Source organism: Netta rufina (genome assembly GCF_964035555.1).
Source record: "Netta rufina genome assembly, chromosome: 26".
NCBI lineage: Eukaryota > Metazoa > Chordata > Aves > Anseriformes > Anatidae > Netta > Netta rufina.
In genome coordinates, this window is record NC_140150.1 from 961,321 (window position 1) to 973,826 (window position 12,506).

Consider the following 12,506-nt stretch of genomic DNA (forward strand, 5'->3'; position numbering starts at 1 on the left):
ACAAGTTCAAGGTCTGGTCACACTTCAGCCTCCAATTCCCCATGGAAAGTTTTACACAGAGCTTCAGCAGATTTTACAGAAGGAAATGCTAAAGAAGGCACAAAGCACAAGGAGGGGATTAAATGCCTGATGTTCTTGAAAGAGGAAGAAGTCCTGCACTTAAAGATGAGATAAAAACAACTCTGTTAACCATAATTCCCTGAAACCTGAGAGGTTTGTGTCACTGAAATCCCGATTTAACTACTTTAATCAGCCTATCACTCTGCCACCAAAAACCGTGGCTGTTTGGAGCCTGGATCAAGGCCTCAGCCTGCCTCTGCTGAGAAGCTGCTCGGGGGCTAAGTGCACTTGCGTTTCTCATTATGTGCTTTTAACAACAAAAGCAGAGAACGGCAGTAAAAAAGTTTCCTGTGTGGTCATCAGGAGAAGTGGAAGGCAGCAGAGCAGCAGCGCTTGGGTAGCGCTGGAGTTTAACGTGCTTTAGGCGGATTTGAAAGTTCTTCACAGAAATTGCATAGATAAAAAAAAAAAAAAAAAGTCTGCAGTCCCTCGCTGTCCACAGAAAACTCCTGCCCCCCCCTTTGCCCCCCGGCACCCCCCGGAGCCCCTGTCCGCGGGGTCACATCGGGGTGTCGGCGAGGCCGCGCTGCGCGGCGGAGCGGCCGTTGCGGGAGGCGCCGTTCTCCTGCGCCCCGTTCAGGCTGGGCTTCTCCTGCGGCTCGGGGCCGGCCACCGTCAGCGCGGGGCTTCCCTGGCTGCCGTCCTCCATGTCGTACTGGTCTTCGTCCTAAACGGGGGCATCGATAAGAAAGGCAGCGTTAGAGGAGGACGAGGGCCGGCAGCACCCAGCTCTGCCGCTGAGCTGTGGCCTCCCACGGGCACGGGGATGGGAGCAGAGGGCCTGAGCCACGCCGTGCTCCAAGCCAGAATGCCAGCCACGAGCTGCTTTGTCTTTTTCTCCTGGACCTGAAAAGAGAAGCCAGCAGGTTATTTTGGGGTAACCAGGCTTTGGACCTGCCTCAGGACTGCAGAGCTACCTGCTACAGACCTGCTCTGCTTCCACCTTGGCCAAGACTCGCCATGGAATTAAAGCTGAGGGAACTTCTAGTTTCCTTTCCCTGTCCTTCTGTCCTTCAGACTGCAATTCGCAACAGCACGCTAGCAGTTCAGGACTGCTCTCCAGCAGCCGAAGGCTGGAGATGCGTGCAGGCCTGTAAATGCAAAGCTGTGCTCTGCAGCTCGTTACCCACACAGCCGTGATGCTGCAGCAGGCACTGGTGGCCCTGGGCTGCAGGTGAAGATCACAGCCGGCAGCAGAGGAGAACAGGGAGCTGGGTGCCAGCCCCACACACCCCACTTGCATCTCCCAGCCCTTCATTAACTCTTCATCTCCTCTGCAGCGAGGGGGAGCAGCAGCAGGGCCCTTGGCTGAGGCTCATGCCCATGGCAGTGAGGTCTTTGTGCTGGGAACCGGACTGACACTGCCACGCATTTACACAGGCAGCTCCCAGCCACGTGCACGCCTTGGCTCCGGCATCCAGGGGACCACAGCCCAGGCTGTGCTGCTCACATCTTGCACACGTGCTCGACTCCATGGCTGCACATTGGATCAAGTCCCTCCTGGCAATGAAACACTAACGGCTTGAGCAGCAACATGGGAAAAGCCCGGCCCGTCCTTGCTGCGGAGTCCCCAAAATTACTGGCAAAGTGGGGCCCTGAGCGCACAGCCTGCCTGGAGGGGGGAATACAGGAGAAAGTATTTTTTCTTTCTTTCTTGATATATTTTATTACCATTTCTTGTGATGTGAGGGGAGAGATAGCCTTTATTACAGCATCAGTACAAGACAGACACACAACTCAAAAGCAGCGAATGGAAAGTTAAAGTGTGTCACTTTTAATGACAAATTCATAAGGTTTCGGTGTCTCTGGAGGGGTCTTGCTGGATGAGTTCTGACTGCTGAGCAAAAGCAAGTGTTAGACCTAGAGGCACAGGAGGGAAGGGGCGGTTTTCCCCAGCAGGGAGCTCCTTCCTGAAGGGCAGAGCGGGTTCCCTTCGCCCTGCATCTCACTCCCGTCCCCGTGCCCAGGCTGACCCAGCCTCGAGCCACCATCCCCAGGTGGCAGACAGCTGGGGCTGGCTCGGTGGCTGTCCTGCCACGCTGGGGACACGCAGGGGCTGAAGGAAAGGAACCGCAGGGTGCAGGGCCACCCAGGGGCACCCCGCCGGCTCCTCGCTATCGGGCATTTTGCCACCTGTAAGCACTAACCAGCCTCTGTCCCGCGGGGCTCCAGCTCCGCCGCTTCATCAGGAAGTATCCGGCCATGCCCAGGAACGCCAGCAAGAGGCCAGAAGTGACCAAAGCAGTCAGGGTCTTCCGAGAAAAGTCCTGGTGGCTCCTCACACTCCCTCGCTGAAGGGATTTTATTCCGAACTGGAAAAACACCAAAGAGAGCCAAGAGTCTCCCAAACAGGAAGCGTGTGCATCTGGTCCACAGGCACCAGGCCCTCAAACAATGCTGCTCTTCACCTCCCTTGTAAACTGCACATAAACAGAGCCGGGCTTCGCTGCCCGAGAGAAGAGCTTTGCCCTTGTGCTGTGATCTCGTGCATCCTCAGCTGGAGGGGCTGCGTGGGCTCACCCCCATCCCAGCACCTGCTGCAGCACACCCAGGCTTTCTGCCTCGGACAGGAGCGCTCAGGCCTGGAGATTTAGGGCATGCATCTGCACAGGGGAACTCTCTCTGTGCACTGCTGGTGCAGTTCTGTTGGCTGCCATTTCTATAGGCACCTGGAGTTCAGCTTTACAAGCCGATGGCAGCCTCACTGCAGTGTTGAGAGAAGGAATTAATTAACGTCAGCGTGGTACTTTGAAGATGCAGAGTGCCAATTACATCCTAAGAGTTATTGTTGGGAACCAGTCCTGTTTAAAAAAAGTACTACAGAATTTGATGGCAACTATTTCTAGCATTTCTGCCTTCAGTGCTTGTACCAGTGGTCTGAGAGCACTGCTGTGTGCAGAAATTTAGGATGGCATGTCCTGATCAGCAGGCTCAGCTCTGCCCAGCACAGGGCCGAGTGCTGCCTGCTCGTGGCGGGCACCAGCAACCTGCCCTGGGCTCAACTTGCAGCCTCAAGGTCTCCTTTCCCCAGCCTCTCAGACCACCCAGCCCCTCCAGCCAGATACACCCCTAGAATTTACCTTTTCCCAGTGAGACTCCTGGAGCATATCTGTAGCAGGATCTGCAATTTTTAACACAGGAGAAGCACATTACACCGAAGGTAACACCGCAGGTAACGTCAGCCTTGGGCAGCCTGGCTGGTGCTGAGCACAGCGGAGCTCTGAGCCCCTTCACCGTGCTGGAGGCAATGCCACAGCTCTGTGGCTTTAGCAAAACCCAGGAAGAAAGATCCGTGGCTGCAGAGAGACATCTCCTCGCAGGCTGCGAGTGAGGATTTGTGTCCTGCAGAGACCACCAGCCCCTTCCCACAAACCACCCCCTCTCCCACGGCCCACGCAGCAGCACCACCAGCTGAAGGAATTACCACCACTCACCTGTCTCATTGACGAGGATGAGGAGCAGACAGTCGTGGTCCACCTCAGACTTAGCGAGTTTAATGTGGCAGGGGGAGGGAACGGGGTGGGTGCTCTCCTCACATATTGCACTCCACAAGTCCGACCCCTTCATCTCTAAAAATTGTTTCTGCAAAATTTTCAAGCACACAGCCATTAAGTCTCCATCCTACCCACACTTGTGATGTGCCTCCGCGTTGTAAGGCGCATTCACCCTCTGTGTTTTGGTGGCTTATCTGTGCTGTGCACAGCTGAGCAGAGGCAGTCACAGGTGTCAAACAGCACCGGGGTGGCGGACCTTCAAATCCCACCTCAACGCTGCTTCGTGCCCCAATACCGACAGCCAAAAAAATAGAGATGTTTATATCCTGATTCCTAACTTAATGAGAATAAATGAAATTAAGACATTAATAGCAATCCTCCAAGCGGCATTTAAGCAAAGCTAAATTTAGGATCTGTGTTGCAAGGCAAGTCCCTCCAGTTTTTGGACAGAGCAAGCAGCCTGAAGAGCCCTATTGTTTCAGAATCCCAGGCAGGGGCTGGGAAAGGAGGGAAATAACAAAGAAGCATTTAGCCTTCCTGTTTAGGAAATGTCTTCAGTGTTTTTGCTAGGTTGCTGATCAAAGGCTAGTCGAAAAAAATAATACAAATTTCTCACTTTTTAGAGCTGAACCGACTCTGGGGTGGAAGAGGAAGAGGGGAGCGGAGCTGCAGGGGCAGTCCCTGCCTCAGACAGGACAGGCCTTCTCCTCGCATCTATTTTCGGAGGCACAGCCCCCAGCTGCTAACAGAGCAGCCGAACCTCCTGCCCTGCCCCGGCCTCGACCTGCCCAGCGACGGGGGGCTTCGCAGCCCCTGCTGCCCCGCAGCTCCGTGCCCCCTGGGTTGGCCTCGGGATCCCCTGCCAGCACGCACGCGTAGCATGCAGAACTGCAGAGACCTATCTGGGGGAGAATAACAAGCAAATCAGTTTCAGCTGTCTCTGTGAAGCTTGGCTTGGAGCTAGGAAGGCCAAGATGGAACAAGAGGCTCGGGCGCGTGTTTTCCTTTCTCCGCTGTGGAAAGAACTCATCCGCCTGTCAGAATTTCCCTTTGCAATTAGCACCGCTGGGTGCCAGCTCATTGCTCATTTGCTTTGGGAAAGGCCAGCAGGAAAGAGACACACGGCCGGTCCCTCTTATCTGCCCCCTTCTCAGACGCTCTTATCAGTTTCCCAGGTCCAGCGGCCACCTCCACGGCCGGGGCATGAGCTGGGGGGCACCGGGAGGTGGGCTGTGGGCGAGGGCTGCCCCGCACGCGTGGATTTAGCGGGGCTGCTGGGCTCCCTGAGCACAGAAGGAGGGCTAAGAGCTCGTGGTGACACCACGGGACATTCTGCATGGTATGTGCGCACCCATCTCTGTCTCTGCCACCCACAAGGCTGAGCCAGGAGGTGCCGTTGCCACTAGATGGCAGCTGAGATCGGGCCGCTCCCTCCTGCTGGGGTTTCCATACGAATCCTCGCTAAACCGCAGCCACCATAAACACGAGCAAGCCGAAACGGCTTTTATTTAACGGGCCATTTATGGAGAGAGGGCAAGTAGGAATTCACTCATCCTAAGCGGTCGCAGCACGGCTGGCCAGCAGAAGTAAAATTAATCACTGCCGTTCCACACCCAGAGCATCGCCAAGTCCAACAAGGTCCAACGCCATCTGGCCCCTGTTGCGGGTTCCACCTCCTGCACCAAAGGTTTCCCTCCTCCCACCCTCAGCAGCACCTCAGCCAACCCTGCCTCACTTTTAGAAATGGTTTGGGTTTGTGCAAAAAGCCAAGGGCAGTTCAGAGCGCCCGGGATTCCCTTGGGAAGGAGCACGGATGGGGACGCTACACTGCTAGCTGTGCTCCTTCAGATGGCCTGGTCACCTTCCTAGGGCAGCTGGCAAGACAAAAAACAGCAACTGCGTTCCCAACGGGGAAGAGGAAGAACAACAACAAAGGCGATTTCCCGTTGAACATGGTTGAAGAGACTTCAGAAGCTAAACCGTCCCCAGAGCTTAACGATGAAAAAGGAGGCTTTATGCAACCTGGAGACTGGATTCCCCTGGGACTGCTGTGATTGTCCCCTTGGGATCTTCCTGAGACTGCTGCAGTCATCCCCATCTCAGTCAGCTGGGCACAGCCCAAATAATGGGGCAAACACTCCACCCCAGACCTGCTCCCAGGTACGGTGACCCCATTACTACCAGCCTAAGAGCATTGCAGGACCCTGCCCTTGGTGCCTGCTTGCCCCCTATCTCCTCCTGCTCACCACCCCCTTAGAAACACGGTGCTGAACTCACGCAGGTGTTGGACTCGTTGAGGCGCAAGCAGATGGCTCCAGTGTCACTCACGTCTTTGACATTGTGGCATGTGATGGGCTGGAAGGCAAAAAGCAGCGCTAGGCTTAGTGAACTGCTGGGGTTTTGCATGATGTCCAAAATGCACAGCTGCATGCTTTTAAAGACAGACCCTCCAGAAAGCCTGTGCCTGTCTCACCCCCGCTCAACAGCTGCAAGCCCCAGCTCATGCTGAAGTCCCCGGTTACCTCCTGCATGCAGGGCGCTGCTGGCTGCAGGGCTCTGTGGTGCCCGCTGGTCCAGGCCGGGCTGCACAAGCTCCATCACTGGCTTTCACCGAGGTTCAGCCCCACCTAACCACGCAGCCTACACCACACATCCAGACGGGGCTGGGAGCAAGGCTTCTTAATCACTTACAGCCCTGAGGCAAAGCCACCCACCCTCCCTGCTGCGCGGGAGCACCAGTCAGGACCAGTGCGAGAGATGCAAGCGAGCTGCAGCTCCAGCCACCTCCTCTCACCTTGGGGACACCGCTTGCCACGTGTGGCTCTGTGCTGGCCTCCGAGACAGGCATCAGCTCAGAGGTGGCCGTAGAGCTCAGCGGGGCCGGTGTGCCTTCTTGGGTGGCTTCTGTTGTGTTGGCATCAACCTCTGGGGTCGGTGTCGTGGGCACCCCTATGCTTGCGGCCTCTGGGGAGGTGGCCGGCACCTGCGTGGGGGCTTTGCTGGGCTGTGAGCTCTGCTGCGGGCTCGTCTGAACAGTGCTGAGCCCTGGGGAGCTGGGGGTGGCTGTTGCGGGTCTGGCCGTGTCTGCAGTTTGGAAGAAATGCAGTGAAAAAAGATGCAGGGGAAAGCTTAAGTCCTGTACAATCAGTGCGTGGCATTGCAATGACTGAAGTACAATATTGATTTGTCATAGCCAGCAGCACCAGGACATGTTATTGGCTGTATAAGAAACACACATTAGACTTGCTTCAGTTACCTAATTGTTGCATGCACTTTGTAATCTGTTTACAATTGCCTAATTTCCTGGGCACACGCTGCAACACAGCGAAGATGCCATTGCCTGACCTCCCTGCTTTCCCCCCCAACCCTCTTGACCCAGAGTCCTCAAAGAGCTGCTCCAATTTCAGACATCACAGTGACAGACAACATTCAGCTGTTCGAGGGTCTCTGCTTCATGCCTGCCACAGCATTGGCCTCTCATCAGCAAGGCTGGCAGGCCTCTTACAGGTGCCATTTGCTGAGCGTGCTGTAGGTATGCTGGGATAAAAGATTAACCAGCACTTCATCCCATCACCTCCTGGCTGCTTAGTGAAGGGAATGGGTCTAAGCCACCACCAGGCCTGAAGACAGACAACGCCAGACTGCCCAGGTGTGATTTTTGTATGTCAATAAAGCATTGCACATTCCTAGCAGCCTCTTTTTGAGAGCACAACCCACGCCCTGACCGCACGGTTACTTAGGGCTTGCTGCACCTGTGCACTAAATAAACCTGATCAACACCACAGCTGCTATGGGGAACGCAGGGGCGCAATTACCAAGGCTCTCCGACGTTGGCAGGGTGCTGCCCAGGGCGCCGGTGGCTGCCAAGCTGCCAGTTCCGCTCAGTTCTGTCTCTGTGGATGGGGATGTTGGAGCCGGGGCCTCCATCAGGCTGTCAGCAGTGGTGCCTAGAGGAGAGGGAGAGTTATAGGGGCTGCAGCCGGCCCCCACCCAGCCCCTGGGTGCCTGCAGCACAGGGAGGGGTCAGCTGCTTTCACAGATTCACTTTCTTCTTGCCCCAAAATGGCAGGCTGCCTTGAGCTCGCATGGGGGAAGTCCAGAGACTAAACAGGTCAGCGGGGCGAGCATCAAAGGCTCAGCACAGCCCCTGCAGAGGCTCCGGGGGCAGCGCTGGAGGAGGGCAGGATCATTTCTGCCCATGGCCTGTGCATCCTCAGCCTTATCAAGGGATGCACAAGCGAGCAGAGCTCAGCACAAAGCTGGATTGTACAGCAGTTGGAGTTTATAATCCTTGGAGGGAAGACTCAGGTCTTGGAAGAGATCACTTGTGTGCCTCAGGAAAAATAAGTTGGATTTGCAGTTGCAGGCACAGTCTCAAAGTAAATAGAAACATTCCCATTGGCTTGGGATCAGGCTCTGACTCATGAGCAAAAACATCTTTGGAGGTAAAAGCAGAATGTTTGGAGAATCGCTTGTTGCTCTAACTTAAAGTTTATATATTGCTTCCTGGTATGTTACAAAGATGACACTTCCAGCTTTCCCTTCTGCCGTGAACTTTATGAGTCAGTGAAAATGCATCTGTTAACCTTTTACATTCCCGAGATCTACTCCCACTTTTCACAAGCAGCTTCGGTCCCTACTCCAGGGCTGTTTCTGCTTAAGACTCTTATCCGGACGCTAAAGAGAAAATAATATAAAACGCGTTGTTTCACTTGTATCCCTGCCCAGCGGCCCGCGCTCCAAGGAGCGTTACCTCACCCTTCCCGACAGCGAGCGGCACCAGCCCGGCCAGCGCCAGGCCGAAGGCCCCGCACGCGCCTTTGGGTGCTGGGCACCTCGGCACCAGGCACCTTGGCAGCACCCTGGCTGCTGTGTTTCTACGTGGAGATATCAGCAATGTCCTGGCGGAGGCCCAAAGGAGCCGGGGGTGTGCGAGAAGCCTGTACGCTGCTGTGGGGCTGCAGCGCGGGGCCCTGCCGAGGGCCGGTGCAGGTGGGCTGGAGCTGGGATTCGGGGCTCTGGCAGGGCTCTTGTTTAAGGGAGGGGTCTCTCTCCCCTCCACAGGCAGTTCAGTTCCAGCCGGTTAAGTCACCACGTTTTTCTGATGAATTTTAACAAATCAAAACCAGGAGGCATGACTGCGTGCCCAGAACTGTAAGTAGCACGAAGTGAAATCCACTCTTTGCATACGGCTTTGTGTTTGCATGGACATTAGCCGGAAACTTTACATCATTGGAACTGGATTTGACCTCCCAAAGAGCCACAGCCACCCAAGCACCTTTGAACTATTCCAGATGTTTGCACAGAACCAGAGGTATTTCTAATCAAAGCCTTTTCACCACTGAATATCATAAATTGAAGCCTGGATTACTGCTCGGTGCAATTTGCAAGAAGACTTGTTGCATAGCATTTCTTTTTCTTCCCTTTATTGTAGCACATGCAGGCAATTTTATAGAAAACAGGGCTAAGTTTTTTTTTCAAGCCTTAGGACTCATGAGATAAATAATGATCCAGATGTGAGCTGGATAATCCACATGGTGCTCCACTAAAGTGGATCATTTATTGCACCATACATTTTTACTAGCTTTGCTAAACTTTGTCAATTTGTTAGTATTAAGGGTTTGAGAGGTTAAGCCAAGCCATTTATTAACCTCAGAGAAATCATCACCTGGTAGTGCTAGCACATGCACGAGCAAAAGGTTGTACGTATGTGGAAGAAAACCATACTTCATAGTATCTAATTTACCTCTTAGTAAAATAAGTTAATAAATAAATAAATAAATAAATGCTTCTGATGTACATCACTGTTGTTAATGATACGCTAATAATGGGGTTTAGGAATGATCCCAGCTCAAATCAACTGAAAAAAGGCAACATTATAGATGTTAAAGCAGATGACTGGGTCCAGTACTCATCCCCATGTGCTATACCGCTGTAGAAGGCAAAACTCCACAATGGCAAAAACACAAGACAAGTTTCCATACTTTGTGCCTTACTTAGCACCCCCAGCAAACTAACGGCAGTGTTTTCTCCCCTGCACCTGCATCCCACAAGGCAGAAGGGGCAGCTCCCAGGACATTCCCCAGACTCTGTGCCGAGAGCAGCTGCTCCGCGCCGCCACCAGCTCTCCTGGTGAACCTGCTGCTGGTGGGGTGCCTACTTCAGTGCTCTGACACAGAATTCCTGGCATGGTCGCTTCTCAAGCTCAGTATTTAACAAAAACTTTGAGAAAGCCATCCCCAGGGCAGGGCTGCAGCTGAGCATCCCCGACGCAGCGAGCCAGCGCCGTGGGATCCAGTGGGGCACGGAGCAGGGCACAGCTCTCGGAGCCGCTGCTCGGAGGGCTCCAGCCTGCATTACTCACACGTTTCCAGCTTCACTGCTCCCAGCCATGTGGCAGGAACTCAGGCGGGCGGAGCCCTCTTCCCTCTGGAAATATCTGATAAAATCCCTTCCCGCCCCCGTTCCCTTCGCCGGCAGCCCCAGACAGGATATGGGTGTGGGGCCGAGGCACGGAGGGGCTGTGGGGAGCTGGGGGCTCCCCCCACGGCCTCCCCATGAGCAGCCTGGGTCTGGTTCTCGCTCGGTGCCCACTGCTACCCCTGCCTGGCACGGCTGTGGTGTGCAGCCCTCCGCAGGGCATGGTGCTTGCATGACTGGGGCTTCAAAAATCCCTTTTGCTTCCCTGATTTTCAACCCTTTTCTAGTTCTTGCAAAAGAAAATAAGGAAAGAAAGAACGCTTCACAGTGACAGGAGACTTAAGAAGGAAAAACATCAAGCCTGGCAGAAATTAATAAAAATGACATGGGCCAAAAGTGCTCATATTGGAACAAGTAGAACACAGTTTTCTTCTCCATACAGGCATCAAGCCAAGCCATGTGGTTTATCAGCACCCCATTTCCAGTGGCTCCGGTCCTGTGGCACCTTCCCTCCTTCTCTGCAGCTTCAGTGCAGCTCAGCAGCTCCCCGAAGGACCAGGCAAAGCCCAGCACTGAGCATTTCACAGGCAATTTGCTCCCATTGAGGCTCGGCAAGGCTGCTTGTTGCTCTGGAGCCGAACTGCACCTGGCAGATGTTAGGCACAGGGCTTCATCCTCCTCGCTCCACACCTACAGAGGTGTTTGTAGAAGACCCGCAGCAGCCCCGGGTTGGCAAAGGGCTTTTTCTTCCGTAAAAAGAAGCAGCATCAGCCAGAGCTGTGCTGGAGGGCATCCCAGGGACAGGGCCACCCTCAGAGATGCTGCCAGGAGCCGCCCTGAGCACAGAATCCCCAGAATCAGGGTTTCCATCAGGAGCTGCACAACTGAAACCTTCACTGAATTCCCTCGGGCTCCCCAAAGGGGTGAGGAGCCCGCACAGCTCCTGGGATGAGCTTCCTCATTTCCCTTGCTCTGCATTGCAGTTACACCGGGCAGAAATCAACCTCCCCGACTTGCCGGAGAGCTGGAAGTGTTAATAAAGCAATGCCATAACCTATAGAAATGTAGAGCATTGCCTGTGCCAGCAAGAAGAATGACATTTTGCAGCATTAAACCAACCCCCTGTCGCCCAGTAGCTCTGTCTTTGCAAAGACAAAGCTTTTTATCACTATTGTATCACTTTTGCTTTGTACTACAAGCAACTCAGATTTCTCATTTCAGGTAAACACTTTTGTCTCACACCTCGCTCACTGCAGACCACCAGATATTCCTGAATTTCACCTGAGAGGCTTTGTTTTTCCCTTCCTGTAAAATTAACATAGACTGGCAGGTCAGGCACAATGGCTGGGTGAGCAATCCACCCTGGCAGCAAAGGGAACATGAAAGGAGCGCCACGAAACAGAAGAACAGAATATAGCAAATTCTTTCAATAGAGCCAGTCACTCACATTCACGGGAGTAAGGAAAAATTGCATTTGACGAGACACCCGCAGGTTCTTGGCTCCTGTCCCAGCACACTATGCAGCGCATGGAGTGCTGCTTCACATTTTAGTCCCTTTTTATTACTTCATGGTTGTTGGGTTTGGGACAAAAATGATAATATTTCCATAAAATATAGCCCTTTATTCATTTATTTTTTTCATATGATGAATATTTGAAGAGCTGAAATAGGAGATTTTAATATTTATAGAGACTCATCTAATTTTCAGAAAATGTTTAGTTCCCACCACAAAACAAAAGCAAGGCTAATTTTACACCAATGCAGACTGAGGAGTGACTTGAACTGTGGATGCACTCCACAGCTTTGCACGCTGCGCCTGCATCCCCTCGTGTTATCTTGAATATGTCTCCTTTTAGGGAGCTCTCATATCTTGATTGCTCTCCTTTTCAAATCAGCAGCATTCTGTTTGCAGCACATTGCTGTAAATGTGTTGGGCAGGATGTCTAATGCAGCATTGCTCTGTAAAATGTCATTACAGAGTTCTTTATGTGAAATTGCAATCTGCTCCAGTCCCACTAAGCACTCATTAAAATGCATTCCCCCCAACTTGCTCTTTCAGAAGTTACAAAGCAGTTGCCCCATGCACTATCCCCATGCTGTGCTATTCCTCGGTGACTGTAACCCTGATTATTTTCTGCGGTCCATACTCACCAGACAACTTCACAACACAGAATGCAATCCAGAAAAGCTGCCTCCACTTCATTATTTTAAAACTTCCCCAGAACAACATTCCTGCTCGCAGTTCCCAGTACAACTGGAGGTTGCTTTGACAGCACTTGGATTTTCAGCTCTGCAGCAGCTCTGCTGAGCTCATATAGCTTGGTTTGAGTTCAAGTCCTTGAGATCACTCAGTGCTGGGGTGGGTTTCTCTTCAGGGGTTGTGCTTCTGGTTCAAGACTGCGAGGTGGAGTTTTGTCTGATTTGATTTCACAGTTTTATATAGTTCATGGCAACCTCACTATCACTTAGGTA

At 53.1% G+C, this 12,506-nt stretch overlaps 1 protein-coding gene across 2 annotated transcripts; it reads right to left on the bottom strand.

Moving 5' to 3' along the window:
* Positions 1 to 619: 619 nt before the first annotated feature.
* Positions 620 to 12,304, bottom strand: CD34 (CD34 molecule; the record flags this gene model as incomplete). 2 transcript variants are annotated; one of them, XM_084301706.1, is made up of 8 exons in its annotated part: positions 12,186 to 12,304; positions 7,430 to 7,561; positions 6,409 to 6,698; positions 5,892 to 5,969; positions 3,555 to 3,702; positions 3,201 to 3,241; positions 2,268 to 2,432; positions 620 to 787 (listed from the first exon to the last, which is right to left on the bottom strand). In XM_084301706.1, exons 1-8 carry the CDS (start codon positions 12,262 to 12,264, stop codon positions 620 to 622), a joined length of 1,101 nt encoding a protein of 366 aa, XP_084157832.1. In that variant the 5' UTR covers positions 12,265 to 12,304. The 2 variants fall into 2 exon arrangements, with proteins under 2 accessions (XP_084157832.1, XP_084157833.1); XM_084301707.1 differs by lacking the exon at positions 620 to 787 and adding an exon at positions 1,813 to 1,957.
* Positions 12,305 to 12,506: the final 202 nt, after the last annotated feature.